The following is an 18,856-nucleotide window of genomic DNA, read 5'->3' on the forward strand; positions in this document are numbered from 1 at the left end:
AAGTCTCCCTCTCCCAGTCTGGGTCCAGTTAGGGACATGGACCTTTTGTTACCTCTGGTTGTGCTCATCTTCCCCCATCTTGAGCTGCTTTCTCTCCTGGCAGGGATCAAAGTTGGGGAGAGTGTGCAAATAAAGGTGAGCTAGCCCAAATATCAGCTTCCTGACCTCTGGGCCTAGGAGGCATTCTTTGGTGTCTCTTAGAGTAGTGTTTTCATGGGCTCTTCCATGGCTCCCTGCTGCCCTCTTTTCTCCTGATAGTATATCCCATCCTCTTTCCTGTGGGGCCCAGTTGTCTCTTCCAGGAAGCCCCATGGGTAGGTCTCCTGTGCAGCGTACACTGCAAAAACTGTACATATCCCAGAGTCTAAGTTGTTGGTCAACCACTCTCTCATTCTCCAGATCTCCCAGGTGGAGTCAAACTCCAGCCCCAGCTTCCCAGGACCCCAGGAAGCTCTCAACCCTAGTCTTAAGTGACATTTCTCAGTGTGGTCCAGGATGATTCACACTGGAATCATCTGGAGGCAGCTGTTAAAATGCTTAGATCTGGCTCCCCCCACCTCCCCAATCCACTGAATTAGCATCTGGAAAGGAAGAAGCATGGAAATCAACATTGGGGTCACCAGATAAAATACAGAACTCCAGATACATTAGGATTTCAGGTAAACAATGATTTTCTTTTAGTGTATGTATGTCCCAAACATTGCATGAGTACATATACTAGAAATATATTTTTTACCTGAAATTCAAAATTAGGGGTGCCTGGGTGGCTCATTTGGTTAAGTGTCTGACTTCAGCTCAGGTCATGATCTCACAGTTCATGAGTTCAAGCCCCACATCAGGCTCTGTGCTGACAGCTCAGAGCCTGGAGTCTGGTTCAGATTCTGTGTCTCCCTCTCTCTCTGCCCTTCCCTTGCTCATGCTCTGTCTCTCTCTCTCTGTCTCTTTCTCAAAAACAAACACTGAAAACAAAACAAAACAAGAAATAAAGTGGGCATCCTGCATTTTTGTCTGATAAATCTGACAACCCTAATCTGCACTGAATGAGCTCACCAGGCTGCACATCTAAGTCAGAGATCTATTGGTCAAGACTGTGGTAAAAAAAAAAAAAAAAAGTCACTATGATAATGCCACCCAGGGGGCCTCTGAAGTGTCCGCCAGGCAGTAGTCCCATAAGTAACCTATGTCACCATGTGCCTTCTTTTCTCTTTAGATTTCTATAGATTCCTTAAAGAGCACTGAGGCTTCTCTACACAGCTAGGCCCCCATATTTGCTCAATTGATAGGGAAGTATTCCCACTATAGTCTATAGGAATGGTACTTACTGGAGATGTGGCTGTGCTCAGTGGCTCTGTCCTCACCTGTCTCTCCCCTCCATCAGTTCAGGTATTTTGTAACCTGTTGTTATAGTGAAAAAGCTTGGCAAAAAAAAATGCTGTGTAGTGAATGAATATTTCGCAAGAAATAGGGCTCAAGTCATATTAATAAGAGGGATTTAGACCCAGAAGGAAATGGATCTTCCTAGAGGTAAGCTGTACTTTTGTCTAGATACTTTCATAGAAAATGAGCAGTAGTTTAGTGGATGTGCCCATCATCCCTGCCTCTCCACAAGTAGAGATTAAGAGTAAGGGTCCAGGCTCCTCCTCCCCTCTGCATCCCTACTCCTAGAACCTGAGCAAAGGGAAAAACCACCAGCATTCAGCAGGAGTGTGAGTAGCAGGGCCAGGGGTAGGGAGAGAGATGAGTCTAAAGGAAGAGCAGAAGGAAAGCAGGAGCTTCCTAGTGACTAGGGCCCAGTGACTTGGTATGCTTTAGTACCTTAACCTATATGCCAGTAAAATAAAGGGTTAGCTCCCTGGCCCCCAAAAAAGAAAGGGTTAGCTCTTCATCAGGCCTCTTCTGTTTGAGGAGGCAGATTATATACCATTTGGAACAGATAGGGATTGCACTATCCCATGACCACAAAACAGACCTTGGCCCCATACTCAGAAAGGACACCTAGGTGCTGAGGAGCAGCTGCCTGCAAAGGGCCATAGGACAAGAGAAGGAGTCAGTCACTTGTCCTGGAATTTCTCCCCTCAGAAAGTAGCTGGAGCCACATTCTTGGTATAGTAAAGAGGGGCCACCACCCAAGTCACTTGATCTCATTTTGGGCTTTATAACTTTATTAGTGGACCCTACTATTTCTTTTTTGCAACTAAGAAAACCAAGAGAGCAGGCTAGACAGAGTAGACATTGTGGTCTGGAAAGTGACTTTAGGAACTGAAATTAGTGAGATTCACTTCCTACTGCTGGGCCTGGCCAGTGGTCAGGAAGACAGTACTGAGGATGTTTAGGTAGAGTCCACCCAAATAGGTGTGTTGAAAGTGCAGGGAAAAAATAGTAAGGTCCAAATCCCATGACTGAGTTGCTTACATAAGGAGAAGCCATGGACCAGGCATTTCCACCTCAGATCTGACTTTTCCATCTTTAGAAATGGACAGGGGCCTATCTGGAGATCTGGAGGCTCCACCAGAAAGCAGTGGGAGCACAGATTGTCACCAGCTGGGCTGGGCATAGGGGATGCCAGGGCCTCTGAACCCAGCCTGTGAGGGTCACACCTGTAGCCCCAGATCAGAGGCCTGAGCAGAAAACTATGAGGGCAAATGTACTGGGTAGAGTGTTAGTGCTGGGAGATGCCTCTTGGCTTCCTGGATCTTCTCCCCAATCTATAGGTCCAGTCTGGCAACCCCTTGCTGATGTCTTATGCACAAATTCACAGAAAAACCCTTACATGACCAGCTTTGTGGAAGAGGAGGCATATGAGCCTTTAAAAAGGGTGGGAGTGACCAGAGACAAAAGCAAGGTGCCCATCAAGGACTCAGTAAGGGATGGGTCCTGCCCAGATCAGCAGGAAGGGAAGCTCAGATAAGAAGGCTTCAAGGATGAGGTTCCTCTATGCAACCACCTTGAAAGCAAAATGGCAAGAGGAGAAGGCTTCATGACCGGAGTTCTCAAACCCACTGTGACATCACCAGCCAGGGAGTGGCTATAAGAAGGGAGGCTCTGTCAGCATTATTTCCCTCAGCCCTGGCTTTCATCACCTCCTAGGCCAACATCAAAGCCAAAGGCCATGCTCCTGTTATCAATGCTGGTGCTCATGTCCCAAGCCAAGGGCATATATCTCGGTATGTGGATCCCTCTCCCAGTGGCTAGAGTAGCTCTTCCAGGTGGGGCTAGGCATGAAAATGGTCCTGCTCACATCACTTTCATCCAGTCAGTGGTGCGCATTAAGGGCTGAGGGAGAGATTTGGTTAGTGAGCTCATTGATTAGCTAATTGGCCACTAAGAGGCTGGCCCACAAGAGCACAAGAGCAGTAGTTTCAGGTTTTCCCACAAACTCCTTCTCGAAAATACTTCCCTTTATTTTCCTCTCTTTCCCAGCCCAAAGTTCAGACTGTTTGACCTTAAGTTTCAGTTTTGAAATCCCAAAATTTATCCCTGCATGAGTTGTTACTCATGTTGTACCTAGAAACAAGTGCCCAGAATGAGCTGAGTGTCAGACCGCCAAATCAGAGGAAAAAGAGTATGGGGGTTGAGAGCATGACAGAGCTCCTATGAACTGCAGATGCAGAGCAGAAATATAGCTGGGCACACACACATGTGTGCAAGAGGCTGGAAGGCCAAGACCTTCTGTTGTCAGTAGGCAGCTCCTACTGCCTCCATTGTAGTTCTGTCTCCAAGGGGTGGCTGAGGTTGGAAGGAAGCTGGGATACTTAGCTGCTTTTATGGGTCACATCATTCTCCATGTTTAATTTACACACCTTCACAGTGGGGTCTCCACTCTCATCCCCATGCATGTGCTAGGATCTTGTTCCAAGTCACACAGTGGGGGAGTGGAAGAGCTGGGATTTGCACCCATCTAACTCCAGGGCTCACATTCCCCCTTCTACACACTACCCCATGAAATGAACACAGCCTATTCACCTGGCCTCCTTCGTTCTGGCCTGGAGTTGACTGAAATATGATTGGGGGATGGCGCATAGTGTTGGGAAAGAATCAGCAGAACGCATCTCTCTGCCAGTGTGTTCAGTTGCAGCTGCTTCTCACCCATTTCAGCACTGCCTCCATCACAGCTTGGGGGTTTTGTGCTCTAGTATTAATCTCCAAGTCCACACAATTCTACACTGGTGATATTGGTTGTTCTCAGGACAAAGATGGAGAATGGAGCCCAGCTGCCAGCCTCATGGAGACTTTGGTGCAAGAGCTAATTCTGACAGCTAATGTGGCTTGAGGATTTATTCTGTGCAAAGCACTGTGTTGGGCACTTTAACACTCATTATCTCGTTTAATCTGTGCATCTGGGTTTTCTAAGTTTATTTATTTATTTTGAGAGAGAGAAAACAAGCAGGGGAGGGGCAGAAAGAGGGAGGGAGGGAGGGAGAGAATCCCAAACAGAGTCCACACTGTCAGCACAGAGCCCCACATGGGGCTCAAACTCATGAATTGTGAAATCATGACTTGAGCCAAAACTGAATCAGAAGCTTAACTGACTGAGCCACCCAGGCACCTTGTGCATCTGTCTTATAGGGTAGGTCCACTTTAAGAATGAAGAAAGGGAGTATAAGCAAGGTTTGTAGTTTTCCTCCAAATCATTCAATCAGTATGCAACAGAGACACCATTTGGATCCTGGGCTGTGGGACCCTAGTTTCTACCTTCTTAGCAAATGCCATATTCTGCTTCTCAGAGATGTTACACAACTGGCACCCATAGCAGTCATCCATCATTTGATTAAACCTCAAGTTCATAATCACTCTTAGTATTGTGGCACATTTCTTCCCGCATGCATAAGGCCAGCTTATTAACATGATTGAAGCCATAAGTTTGTATATGATTTTTTTATTTTGACTTTCCCCTCAGCATTGTCTCATGAGCATTTGTCTCACATCATTCAAAGCTCTCCATAAGCATAATTTTCATGGCTGAACGAAGGTGTTCTACTTAGTCATGACCTTGAGGATGTCTTCAATCTGTTACCATTATAGAGATCACTGTAGTGAACATCTTTATACTGTTGAATTCCAGATTCTTCCCTTAGGATAAATTCCCAGGAGTGCAACCACTGAGTCAGAGGATCATTCACCATTGCTCCTGCCTGCCAGCTGTGATGCTGTGGTTCCACTAGCAACAAGGCTGGCATGTCTCTTTCCCTAGATGCAGCTTACATTCTGATGTCAGACAAAGAGGGATGAATAATGTCTGACTTAACACAATGATAAAGCAATGAAGAAACATAATGCAGGGCAGGAGATAAAGAGGGGCCAGGATGGGAGGGACTGGGAAGACCTTTCCAAAGAAGTGATTCTTGAACAAAAGCCTGAGCAAAGTGAGCCATGCAGCCATCTGAGAGAAGAATATCCCAAAGAGTGGCACTGAGTAGTGCTAAGAACACCAAGCATGAAGCCAGATTGTCTTGGTTCAAAACTTGGTATGCCCATGATTAGCAATGTCACATTGGGCAAATTGCTTAAACTCTGTCGCTCGGCTGTTTCAACCATAAAATGAGGATGATAATAATAGTACCTACTACATAACATTGTTATGAAAATTAAGTAAACTGGTCTTTGTAGAGTGTAACCGTGTGTGACATATAGCAAACCATCTATGTGTGTTTGGCAAATAAAAGAGGAAGTACAGATTCAAAAGTTCTGCAAAGAGGGTGCCTGGGTGGCTCAGTTGGTTGAATGTCTGGCTTTGGCTCAGGTCATAATCTTGAACTTCATGGGTTTGAGCCCCATGTTGAGCTCTGTGGTGACAGCTTGGTCAGAGCCTGGAGCCTACTTCAGATTCTGTGTCTCCTTATCTCTCTGCCCCTCCCCTGTTAGTGCTGTGTGTCTCTCTGGCTTTCAAAAATAAATAAATATAAAAAAAAATTTTTAAGTTCTGAAAAAAGCCTTTATAGATTACTGACAGCTGAAGCTCTTGACACATAGTGTTGAATTTTCACTCTAATCTTTATTTTTAAGGGAAAAAAAAATGACCACTACTAGGTCACTCCAACCTACACTACAAAATTCTCAAAATGCTCATTGAGTGAAAAGTTGGAAAAGTAGCATCAAGAAAGAGACAAGAGCAGATCTTAGGCTCTTTGCAGTCAAATTCATTCCTTGTTCCAGAACACAAAGTGGACCTTCAAGTCAGCAAATATTAATGGAGTATCTCCTCCTCCTAGGGCAAAGAGCTGGACCCATATTCTCTCCAGAGGTGAATTCTCTTCTCTTCACAAGCAGCCACATTCTTTGCTCTCAGCTTCCCAGAGCATGGAGCTGCTCTGCTTGGAACACAGTGTTCTAACCTACCACAGCTCAGGGCTTGCAGTAGGTCCTGGACCTTTCTGGGCCTCCTTTCTGGTTTCCCATGTGTATGTCTCCTGTGGCTGCTGTAACAAACCGCCACAAACCTAATGGTTTAAACAACATGCATGTTTAACCTTACAGTTCTGTAGGAAAGATATCCAGCACAGATCTCAGCGGGCGAAGATCAAGCTGTCACCAGGACTTTGTTCGTAATCTGAGGCTTTAGGGGAGATTTTTGCTTGCTCCAGCTTCTAGAGGTCATCTGTATTCCTTAGTTTGTGGCCCCTCGATCTTCAAAGCCAGCAATGCTGCATCTCTGCATGCTTTTCTTCCACAGTCACACCTCTCTTTTACTTCCTTCCACCATGTTAAGGACCCTTGTAACTGCATTGGACATTGTACCGTTATCCATAATAATCCCCTATTTTAAGATCAGCAGATTACCAACTTTAATTCCTTCTCCCAAATCCCCTTTGCCCTGGAAGGTAACAGTCACAAGTTCCAGGATGTGGTCCGTTAAGACGTGGATGTCAATGGTGGGGTGGGGGGAGGGCATTATTTTGCCTACCACTCCAAGGATGGCTCTGGACCAAGTATTTTACTGTGATTTCTCCTTGGACTAGAGCAGAAATAAACTCAGTGAAGTGACTTGCCTGAGATCATAATGCTGTGAGAGGAGACAGAGCCAACACTTCTGACCCAGGTCCCAGACTCTGTTTAACAAAATAAACCATCTGTTGGCTTACTTATGTTCCTAGAGGTGATTTACAGGGCCAGCCTCTCTTTCTTCATCTCTAGAATGGGTATAGTGATAACTACTTATAAGCCTCTATGGAAACTGACCAAATGTTGCATCTTTTCCCTTTTTGTCTCTTTCATTCTACCAGAATGTGGTAAAAGACCCATTTTTGAGGACGGAACTCAGTATTCCAGAATCATAGGGGGGATGGAGGCTGAGGTGGGTGAGTTCCCATGGCAGGTGAGTATTCAGGCAAGAAATGAACATTTCTGTGGTGGCGCAATCATCAACGAGTGGTGGATTGTCACTGCTGCTCACTGCTTATTTTCTGAAGAGCTATCGTGAGTATCAAAATCCCATTGCTTCTGATAGTATTCAGAAGCCCCCAGGGCACACCCACACTCAGCACAAGACCTGATTGCTGAAGGAAATCCTAGACCTGGGCAGTCCTGAGTCAGCCAGGAATGACTACTACCCAACACCACCAGCCCCATGGAAGATAAGGCAGTGAACATGAAACTAACATCTTCTGTGTCCTCCTCATTGTCACCCAGGACTAATAACTATGGTTTCCCTGAGGTCACACACTGTCCTTTTCAGGAACATTTGTGGTTTGGTGGAGTCAAAGGGCTTGGTCCGTTTGCCTCTTCTAGGACATTTAAGTCCTTCTAGGAAGAAACCCTCCTAATTCTGGAAGTCTGAGATCCTGGGCTGTCTGACACCCTATTTACTTGCTACTTGTGGAGTTTTCTCTGCACTCCAGGAGACTGGTTGTAAATCTAGCATAATCATGATTCAGTTACCTGCTAGGAAACTACCTGCATTAACTTATTCATTCAGACATCAACCCTGAAACAGGTAGATGAATAACCCCATTTTAACTCATTCAATTTTACAACAGCCCTCAGAGGCAGGTAGAATGAGCAACACTATTTTACAGATAGGGAAACAGATCCAATAAGCCTAATGACTCACAGAAGGTGCACATACAATAAACAGAAATAGGAATTAAGTCCTGCTCCAGAGCTTATGCTTTCTGCTGTATCTGCTACACTACCCCAAGAAAGTTTGAAGATGCAAAGAAAGGTTGACTTTTAAAAGTTAATAAAAAACAGGGGAAAGTTTCACCATGGCATAACCAAGGAAACTTGTTGCATATGCTTCTATAATATACTTAAGGATTGGTTATTGGGAAGTTTCTAGCCATTCTGCTTGGAGACAATTACTAAATTATTATTAAAGATTCTTTCTGCTTAATCAATGGTAGACTAGATTAAATTCTGTGCTGAGTCTATTAAGTTGCTGGTAGACAAATCAATGTAATAGCAACTCAGTTATCTGAAGCATGTTTGATACAGTGGTCCTTTCTGTATTCTTTGGAGTCCCCAAAGCTAAAAACTTCTTCTGTAACATTAAGCAGGAATGTGCCATTCACATCTCTAGGACTGTGCTGGAGCAGCGACATAGCTGTGGTCTTGCCACTCTTGCTCTTTCACTTCCCTCTACCTTCTTCAGATTCTCACATCTTCTGAACAGCAGCCCCAGTATGACAAGTTCTTACGGCCCCTAGAACTATATGGGATTTAGGTTTTTGGGGCATAGCAAGTTCTTTGTGCTTTGTGACTTCTCTTCCCCTCCCTCTTCCCCCTGTCTGGCTCTATACAACCAGTCCAATGGACTTGAGTGTTGTGCTAGGAACCAATGACTTAAGAAGCCCATCCCTGGAAATAAAGAGGGTTACCAGCATAATTCTTCACAAGGACTTTCAGAGAGTCAACATGGACAATGACATCGCCTTGCTGCTGTTGGCCTTGCCCATCACCTTCAGCGGATTGAAAGAGCCCATCTGCCTGCCCAGGAAGCTCAGCCCCTCCATGTGGCACAAATGCTGGGTGGCAGGATGGGGTCAGACCAACACTGGTACGTGACTGCTCAACATTTCTTGAGAGCTTCTGGGGGAGGAGCCACATCATGGGCATCTGAGGATGGGCCAGTAAATCAAAAGATATGGACAGGAGCATGAAAGGAGAGGGGGCCAAGGAAGGAGAGAAGAGAAAAGGACTTGGATTGGAGCAAATCCTCGCATACCTGAAGCTCAGAGACGCCAAATCTCAGCTCTTCCTAGTGCCAAGGAAGCATCTCCTCAAAGCCCCAAGCTGAGATGTTAGGTCCAAGCCAATCCCCGGGTGTGGTCATATTCAGCCAGCACGGAGCAGCCTTGTTTGTTTGTTTAACTGCATTTAAACTCTCCAGTTTGCCAGGGGGCCCCATACTTTTTATTCACTCACATCTGCCTTGATTCACACATTGATGTTTCCCACCTGGTTCCTACGGGCATTCAGGATGCCTGCCCTGGCCTAGACTTTTGATGGTCCTGGAGTGTTGCCCAACCATTCTTAGAAATGAATCTGTTGTTACTCGTTGTTACATTATTACTTGGCCAAAATAGGCGAAACTGTACCAGGGTAGAAAGGGATTATGAAAGCCCCCTTGGATTATCCCCAAAGAAAATAGGTAGGGGAAGAGATGGGAACAGTACAGCAGTCTCAAGCCTGAACAAGACTCTTAAGTCCATAAGGAGCTTTGCAACCAGCTGGGGTCTGGAAGATGGTAAGTATTTCAGGAGTTTGGTAACTATAGGACAACTAAAGTAACATTGTTTCTGGGATCTGGGCACTACTGGAGAGTTAGAAGTGAGGAGGTAGCAGATGAGTACATTTAAGACTAAAATTACTCAATAAGGAGAATAATTTGGAAATCTGTGTGGTCTGGGTTAATGAGATAGAAGTCCAGACAAATTCATGAAAGCCACCAGTCCAGAGTGGACCTTGGCAAATCCCCTATAAAGACCCTTAACCAACCTACCCTTGCCTGGAGAACTTGAAAGCATTTTTTACTGGGAGTGCAAACCCACTTTCAGCAGCCTGTTTTGGGGAAGTGCCACACTCACATATTAAAAAGTAACAATAGGTACACATGCTGAAGAGGCAGGATTATGTTAAGAAATGATCAATAGCCAGTTCCAAGAAGTCAAGTATGTAGGGCTGGTTGGAGTCAAGCAGGAAGCCTGCTTAGGAGCAAGAATGTGATTTTGAATAAGAGGAATAATTCAAGTAGGAGGAGAATTGTTCGGACAAGCCTGGGATGGTAGAGTAAGTGAACTGCATGGGGTTACTGGAAGGAAGTGGAGAATGGAGGATGTGAAGGAAGGTGGACGAGAGGCTCGTGGGACATGGGGAAGTGCAGGGTGATCTGGTTGCATTATCAGCACTGGGACTGCTGTCTAATGACTTTTCTAATGTGCTTTCTCTGTGGACTAGACGACAAAAACTCTATGAAAACTGATCTGATGAAAGTGCCTATGATCATCATGGATTGGAAGAAATGTTCAAAGGCATTTCCAAGACTTACCAAGAATATGCTGTGTGCTGGATATGAGAATGAGAGCTTTGATGCTTGCCAGGTAATTAGAAGGTATCTCCACCCTCACCCTACAGAGTCCTATCACCACAGGACTGTCAATGCAAGGGTATCCTTTCCTCACTGAGAAAGACAATAAGAGTCTGGAAAATGTATAGGAATCAGGGCTCAGCCATGGGAATGGGGGAATGGGGTCACGGACTGTGGAGTGCTCTTTGTCAGATCCTTGGAATTAGTGCATGCCCATGAGTCAGTATGCAGCAACACTACATAAATATTTCTGCTCTTCTCCAGATATACTACAAAAATAGGACTCCAAGACTTTTCCATTTCTTGGACTTCTTGAAAAACAAACAGGATTTGAGATTCATATAAGGAATTGTTTTATTTTCATTAATTTAGCAACTACTGTTACACACATTAAGCCCTAGGGAATCCATCATAAATGAGACATAGTTTCTCACCTAAAGGATCCCATAATCTTCTGAGAAGGCAGTTACTGAGTAAACACCAATAATATTTTGGATGATACATGTGGATGAACTGAAGACTGATGTCTTAGTTTTAATAAAATAAACACAGCAAATTAAAGAGAAAAATATTTTTGATTGATGCTAGAAAAATAGAGGAAAAACTCAGAAATTAGTTTTCTATGGCTCTAAGGATGAATGATAGGTTTTGTCTTTAAAGCTTAAGGTTCTCTCTTTCTCTTGGGAGATGCTTTCTTCATCATCACCTTGAAGAGCCCACTTAATCCTACTTATTTGCTAGGCAATGGATCTGGTCACTGGTGTAAAACTATGAATGTAGATTTCAAATATTCTATGGAGTAATGAAAAAGCTGTCTCATGGAAGGGGAGAGTATCTACAGAATTATCTATTATTGTTTACCCCTGGTAGGCTCTGAGATGGGGCCTTTTCAGGGAGTTTCTGGGATAGGTTGAAGGAATCAAGGGAGAAGAGAATGGAGAAGGGGCTCTGAGGCAAGGAAGAATGGACTCCAGCAACAATGGTGTGGAGTTTATTTTTTAAGTGATTATTTATATATTTTGAGAGACAGATAGAAAGTGAATGGAGGAGGGACAGAGAGCAAGGGACACAGAATCCCAAGTAGGCTCTGCACTGTCAGTGCAAAGCCCGATATGGGGCTCAAACTCATGAACCAGAGATCATGACCTGAGCTGAAATCAAGAGTTGGATGCTTAACTCACTGAACCACCCAGGTGCCCCAATGATGCTGAGTTTAGAAGGAGTCTCCCATGTGGTGAATACTGTGAGGACCAAAAGGAGAGACAAAATCAATGTCACATTAACCTTGTGTTTTCTTCACATTCTGGACACTTTAAAACATTATAAAACAGGGGCGCCTGGGTGGCTTAGTCGGTTAAGCGTCCGACTTTCGCTTAGGTCATGATCTCGCGGTTTGTGGGTTCGAGCCCCGCGTCGGGCTCTGTGCTGACTGCCAGCTCAGAGCCTGGAGCCTGTTTCAGTCTGTGACTCCCTCTCTCTCTGACCCTCCCCTGCTCACGCTGTCTCTCTCTCTTCTCTCCTAGAAATAAATAAAACATTAAAAAAAAAATTAAAAAAAAAAACAAAAAAAAACAAAAACAAAAAAAGAGAATTGGAACTTCTGGTTCTCAACAAGATGAAGTAGACACATTTCCCCCAATCCCTCTGACTAAGTACAGCTAAAAGTACTGGACATTATATCGTAAAACAAAAGCCAAATGTGTCACAGGGAGACATTTTTTGTGCCAACAGACATTTCACTAAACGAGATATATAGATGGCAAATAACATGAAAAGAGGTTAAATGCCATTAGCCTTTAAGCAAATGCAAATTAAAGCTACAATGAGATATCACTACATCCTTTTCAGAATGGCTAAAATAAGAAAGTGACACCTTCAAATGCTGACAAAAATGCAAAGGACATGAATCACTCATTCATTGCTGGTGGGAATTTAAAATAGTCCAACCACTCCGGAAAATAGTTTGGCAGTTTCTTTAAAAAAAAAAAAAAAACTAGATGCATTCCTGCCATACAACCCAGCAAATGACAGTCTTAGGCACTTAGTCCAGAGAAATGAAGGCATGTATTCACATGAAAACCTGTACAGGACAGTTTATAGCATTCATAATAGCCAAAAATTGAAAACAATAGTCTTGAAAGATGTGGATGGCTAAACTGTGATACATCAAATACCATGTAATACTACTCAGTTTTGACAAAAAGAAACTACTGATGCATGCAACAATGTGGATGGGTCTCCTGAGACTCATACTCTGTGAAACAAGCCAATCCCCAGAAGTCCCACCCTGAATGATTACATTTACATAACATTGTAGAAATGACAAAATTATAGAAATGGAGAACAGATTTGTGGTTGCCATGGATTAAGGAAAGGTTGCAGGTGAGAGGGAAGTGGATGTAGCACAAAAAGGGCAACATGAGGGATCCCTGTGTCAATGTCAACATCCTGGTTGTGCTACGCTTTTGCAAGATGTTATTATTGGAAGAATATGGGATCTCTTTGTATTATTTCTTACAACTGCACATAATTCTACAACTATATCAAAATTAAATAATGAAGAGAAGACAAAGCTTCCCAATAATAGAAATTACAGAAAGATTTCAGATCATAGCCAGGCCACAGACTCAAAGAGCAACCATTTCATAGGGAAGCAGGAGGAAAAGGGCTCCAATATCAATAGAAAAGGGGAAATAACATTTAATAGATAAGATTGAAAAGGTAGGGCATTTGGAGAGAATGTGGGAAAAAATCACAAAGGCTTGAAACAGCATCATATCCTCAGGGAATTTCCAATATTTCAGAAGCCAAAAGTCATAAAAGATGAGTCGGGGGAAGTGGGCAGAGCAATATCACCAAGGGAGGTGTGTGCCAGGCATGGAAGACTTGCTGTATCCCAGGCTGTCCCTCCCACTGCTCACCCAAGAATATAAGAATCAGAACCCACGAGCACTCCCACCTCCTATTTCAATCTGTTTGATTCAACACTATCCCACATTCAAATGGCCAAAGCCAACTATGGCAAAATTTGAAATAATTAAGTGTCATTTTTGAGGACATTTTTTTGTACCCTTTGCTAGATCTACCATCTGGAGTCTAGGATTTTTGCTTTAATGCCTCTCCTGCTAACATGTACTTTAGTGAAAGCTTCTAGAATTAATTATCTATTATCTAAAAATGTTATAAATGAATGTGTTGTTATCATTTTAAGCCTTGTTTTTAAAATTGTGAAGTGAGAAGCCTTGCTCTCTGTTTAGAAAGCTTTCTATTGTTAAGAATAAGCTGACAGTGATGCAGTCAAGGAAATTTTTCTGAAAGTACACAATATTATCATCACTTAAAAACAGATAAACCAGGAAGACAGTCCCCTAAGGCTTAAAAATAATTGACTTTAAAAATAAAATCATACTTTTATATTTAGCAAATTTTTAAAAACCATGTCATCACATAATTCAGGAAAATGATAATTTTATAATGAAAACATTTAAATATGCCCAAAATAATAGTAATAAGATCATGCTATATTTAAAATACAAATTAAAATAAAATGTTACAGTGGTGCCTGGGTGGCTCAGTCCATTAAGCATCTGACATTGGCTCAGGTCATGATCTTGCAGTTTATAAGTTCAAGCTCCACATTGGGCTTTGTGCTGACAGCTCAGAGCCTGTATCCTGCTTTGGATTCTGTGCCTCTTTCTCTCTGTAACCCTCCCCTGCTCACTCTCTGTCTCTGTTTCTCAAAATAAATAAACATTAAAAAATTTAATCAAATATTATAATTAAAAACAACTGAATTTTTTCTTTACTTTTCTCAACACTTTTCCTCTTTGTAGTAGCCTTAAAAAGGTTATACTATGAAAAATAAAGAGTTCAATTAAAAATAATTTTTAGAGGCATCTGGGTGGGTCAGTTGGTTGAGCATCCCACTCTTGATTTAGGCTCAGGTCATGATCAAGTTCGTGGGATCAAGCCCCACATCAGGCTCGATTCTCTGTCTCTCTGTCTTTCTCTCTCCCTCTGTCCCACTGGCTCTCTCTCTAAGATAGCTAACCTTAAAAAAGAAATAAAGAACGAAATGCACTGTTTTCTTATCTGTCTTGGCTCCAGCAGAAATGTTGTCGTATTCATGTGTGAATTCCCAGTGCCTAGTGCAGAGCCTGACACGTGAAAAATGCTCAGCAAATGCTTGTCAAATAGATGAACTTTCCAAGGAAGTCAGCAACTATCTATCAGTAAGACAGCATTAGTGGAGGGGATGTCTGAGAAAGGTCCTCAAGGAGGCTAAGAGTCTGCAGGTGGAGAGGAGATCAGCTCGGCTGTTGGGATGTCTGGTCATGGGACTGCCAAGCTGACTTGGATTTAGACTTGAGCTGTTTTTATTTTTAACTACTTTATTTTTTTAGAGCAGTTTTAGGTTCATGACCAAACTGAGAAGGAGGTATAAGGATTTCCCATTTACCCCCGTCCGTATAATAGGTTTAACCTCTCGTACTACCCACATCCTCCATCAGAAGGGTACATTTGTTACAACTGATAGACCTACACTGACACATCATATCACCCAAAGTTCATGCTATACTTTAAGGTTCATTTATGGTGCTGTCCATCCTCTGAGTTAGGAGAAAATTATAATGACACATATCCATCATTATAGTATCATACGGAGTAGTTTCACCGCCCTGTGTTATCTTGAGCTCATCACCCATGATGCTTTCACAGAAGTCTTATTTCCCTCCATAGAATCTTTGACTTTTAGAATTACAGACTTTTTAGAGCTTGAAAAGAATATATGGAAATATTTGATCAAGACTCTGTTTCACAGATGACAAAACACGGTTATTTCAATCATCAATCATTCCCTTCACTATCTGAATGAATCCAAAGCAGTGTAATAAATTCCTAGCTCTTTTACACATATTCAACAACCTCATTTTCTCCACTACCTTGTACCATGGGCTGGGCAGTGCTCACTGCCAGAGAAAACAGAAATTTAGAATTTAAGAGATTTGCTTGAAGTCCAGGTGGCAATGTGGCCAGGCTGGAAGCCAAGTCATCTGCTTCTATCCCAAAACAGACAGGAGTGATCACATGGCATAATTATCTCAGTGTGGTGAACTTGAGAGGCTCCTGTGGTCAGTATGTTTCTTACCAGACAGGTCTCTGGCTATCAGACTTAGTCCTTGGAAGAAAGTCTTCCTTAGGCACCTAGCTATTGTTAGCAATAAGCTGACAGTGATGCGGCCCTGGCTGTCATCAGTCCTGGGTCCTTAATTGCTGAGGCCAGACCCTCCTTTGAGGCAATCTTTGCCTTTTCTTTCCAATAGAAAGAAAGAAATTAAGTTTATGCGTAAAAGAACATGTATTTACAGATGTCCCTCTTGGTCCCAAGAGTCCATGAAGAGAATCTCTATTTCCTAAATTTATAAGCAATGTTTGTAATACATAAGGGTAAAATAACAATATTAATACATTTCTAGGGCATTTGTTCCATAGCATTTACCCTGTGCCAAGTGATTTATAGATTCTTAAAATTTCATCTGTTAACAGTCTTGGGAAGTGGTTGGTATTATCTCCATTTGAACAATGTGGAAATTGAGGCTTAAGAGAGTTACTTGCCCAACACAGTTCTTTCCATGTTGTGTAAGAAAATAACATATAATCAAGGCAACATATTCATAAGATTTTTTATAACATTCATCCCTTCATAAAATGAAGAAAGTTATAAAAACAAAATTTATGGAAGGAGTTATTTGAATGGAAATCCTATTGATTTGGTTCTTGCCCAATGACCGACTGAAACAAAACTAGCACAGCATAAAACACGCACTCTCAAAAGCCAGACAAGTGTTTGAGGCAGTGTTTTGTATTGGAAAGGACAGTTTTGGTTTTGGCCCACATTTCCTGGGTGTCCTTGAGCCTCCACCTCTTTGTTAATTCTCTGTATATCCCTCTGTTTGGGGATGTGTTCTTCAATCAACCCAAACTCCATTTGAACACATTTATTCATTATTTCCCTCTGCACTTTATCTCTGTTATCCACTCCCTATGACCTTGGAACTATTCCTCATCATTTATATCCAAAGTCATTTGTGGTTCAGATCCTCACCATTTTCATGTCCTCTTAACTAGTCCCTCTACTTCCTGTCTGACTTCCCTCCAGTCAGTGCCTCACACAGTCTTCTTGTCAAATTCCTCTTCATCCTTCAAACTAAATGTTTTGAAGTCTACCCTAACAGACCTTCCCCTCAACATAATCAATTCTTCCTCGCTTTGTACTGCTTCTATGTTGTGTTTGTACTTCTATCCCATCGAACACAGTTTATTCTATTGGTTTACATTTCTCTCTTCCACTAGAGCATAAGGTTTTGTATTCCAAAGGCCTGACAATTAGTTTTTCCACAGTGAAGATTTGTTAAATAGGAGTGATCAATTTTTGATCACTTTTTGATAAATTCTGACCAATTTTTGAATTATAAAATGGGAGTCAAAATACCTACCTCATGTGAGGTAGTGGGGTTGATGAGAAATAAAAGTCAAGGGGATAGCTCTGTGCCTCACTTATGATGTCTGGGAAACGTTAATGTTCTTCCTCCACCTGTTAGAGCTTATTATAAGATTCCATTCATTCTAGTCACCTGTTGATGACATTGGTAAATTAAGCTATGTCTCCACTGAAGAAAGGCCTGAATGATTGTAGCCAGTCAGCAACTTCCATGAAAGGCAAGCAACAAGATGGAAAGAAAGTGTGCTTTGGGATCAGGAAGTCCTGGTTCCAACTCTGGTTGGGCTACTCTGTAGCCCTGATCAGGTCTTCAATTCCTTAAGCCTCATTTTCCATGTATTAAGATGGATAAAAGGAAGCCATATATGTGAGTGGTATATGGTAAGGACCAAGCATATATTTTCTCTGTATAAATCATGTGAGTCATAGACCCATGAGATTCCACCTCAGGGGGGTCACTCATTTAGAAAAGCTCATTTGTGCCCTGCAGACACCCACACAAAAGAAATAAAAAGGAACATCATTCTCTTTCATGGCTCTGGAAGCACATCAAAGGAGACTCAATTCATTTCCACAGCTCTAACAATACTTCTTGTATCCTGTTTTCATTCTTTTCTTTTATAGCCCTTCCTGTAGCTTCTTATTTGATAAGGTCTCATTCTTCTAGGTCTGTGTAGCATTCTCTGTCTTCCAGCCCCTCTCACTGTATTGAAGATGCAATTATTTTTCTTACCAATTTTCTCTCCTCCTCCCTATTCAGTGTTGTCCTCTCCACTGTTTATAATCTACACCTACAACTCCCAGAGCCAGCTTGACAGCAGCGCTCTTCTCCCTTGGACCCAGGAAAGGTGTAGGCATTGGTCAACAATGGCAAGATTTCCTTTGGCAACCAGGAACCAGGAACAGGGGAGATCAGTGCATTCTCTCAATTCATGAGCTATGCTCTGCCTCAAATGAACAGTCAAGAATGGTACTCACTATTAACTGTGTCCTCTGCCCACAGGGTGACAGTGGGGGGCCTCTGGTCTGCACCACAAAATCTGACAAGAATTGGTACCAGGTGGGCATCATCAGCTGGGGCAGGAGCTGTGGACAGAAGAACACTCCGGGAATATACACCTTGTTAGAAAATTACAACCTCTGGATCAAGAATGTGACCGAGATAGAGGGAAGGCCTTTTAACGCTGAGGAAATGAGATCTCCTCCCAGCAGGAAACAAGTGAGGTCTCATGCTGCAGAATTTTCAGAGACAGGCAGCCCCAGATTCTGGCTCCTGATTTCCCTTCTGTCCTATATGCTATTCTAGGCCATTTTCTACTGATAATAAAGCAGGTGCTATTCCTTACTCAAGGAAGATGTGTGAAAGTGTGCTACCAGCAGAGGGACAGGCTATGAGATTAGATCTAAGGTCCAGGAATTGAGAGTGATAATAGAAAGTAGGACTAGAAAGACAGACTGCATCACTGGCTTGGGGGGTGGGCTTTGGGTCCCTGCATTAGCCAGTACTCTTTCCACTGCAGGTGAATTATCTATATCAAACCATCTAAGACCAAAAACAGCTATTTATAGATATACATAACAGAAAAATACCTGGAGTAGAGTTTGGGTTCAGGCATGGCTGAAACTAGGGGCTCAACAGATGTTGACAGGGACTATTTTATTTATAACGATAACCCTCAAAAAGAGCTTTCAAGTGGTGACCATAATGACAACAGTATGTCCAGTTTGCATCCTACCAACTTAATAGCCCCAGTAAAAAGAGAGAGACTTGTTCCTCATAATTCTAGCAAAAGTCTGTGGTCTAATTCTTGTGCTCCAGTCAATCTTGTGCT

At 42.7% G+C, this 18,856-nt stretch overlaps 1 protein-coding gene across 1 annotated transcript; it reads left to right on the plus strand.

Moving 5' to 3' along the window:
- The first annotated feature begins 1,560 nt into the window (after positions 1-1,560).
- Positions 1,561-18,370, plus strand: PRSS55 (serine protease 55). The gene is made up of 6 exons (XM_039222333.1): positions 1,561-1,621; positions 3,036-3,164; positions 7,221-7,413; positions 8,742-8,992; positions 10,393-10,535; positions 18,028-18,370. Exons 1-6 carry the CDS (start codon positions 1,561-1,563, stop codon positions 18,328-18,330), a joined length of 1,080 nt encoding a protein of 359 aa, XP_039078264.1. The 3' UTR covers positions 18,331-18,370.
- Positions 18,371-18,856: the final 486 nt, after the last annotated feature.

This window comes from Hyaena hyaena, unplaced genomic scaffold (genome assembly GCF_003009895.1).
Source record: "Hyaena hyaena isolate Hyena2069 unplaced genomic scaffold, ASM300989v1 scaffold_1104, whole genome shotgun sequence".
Lineage (NCBI taxonomy): Eukaryota > Metazoa > Chordata > Mammalia > Carnivora > Hyaenidae > Hyaena > Hyaena hyaena.

What these genes read in the sequence shown, in the direction of transcription:
- PRSS55 (XM_039222333.1), top strand. Translation starts at nt 1,561, where the DNA reads ATGAGCAGTAGTTTAGTGGATGTGCCCATCATCCCTGCCTCTCCACAA. An exon ending in TCCACAAGTAGAGATTAAGA is followed by an intron (nt 1,622 to 3,035) that starts GTAAGGGTCCAG and finishes GGCTATAAGAAG; the next exon opens with GGAGGCTCTGTCAGCATTAT. An exon ending in AGCCAAGGGCATATATCTCG is followed by an intron (nt 3,165 to 7,220) that starts GTATGTGGATCC and finishes TCATTCTACCAG; the next exon opens with AATGTGGTAAAAGACCCATT.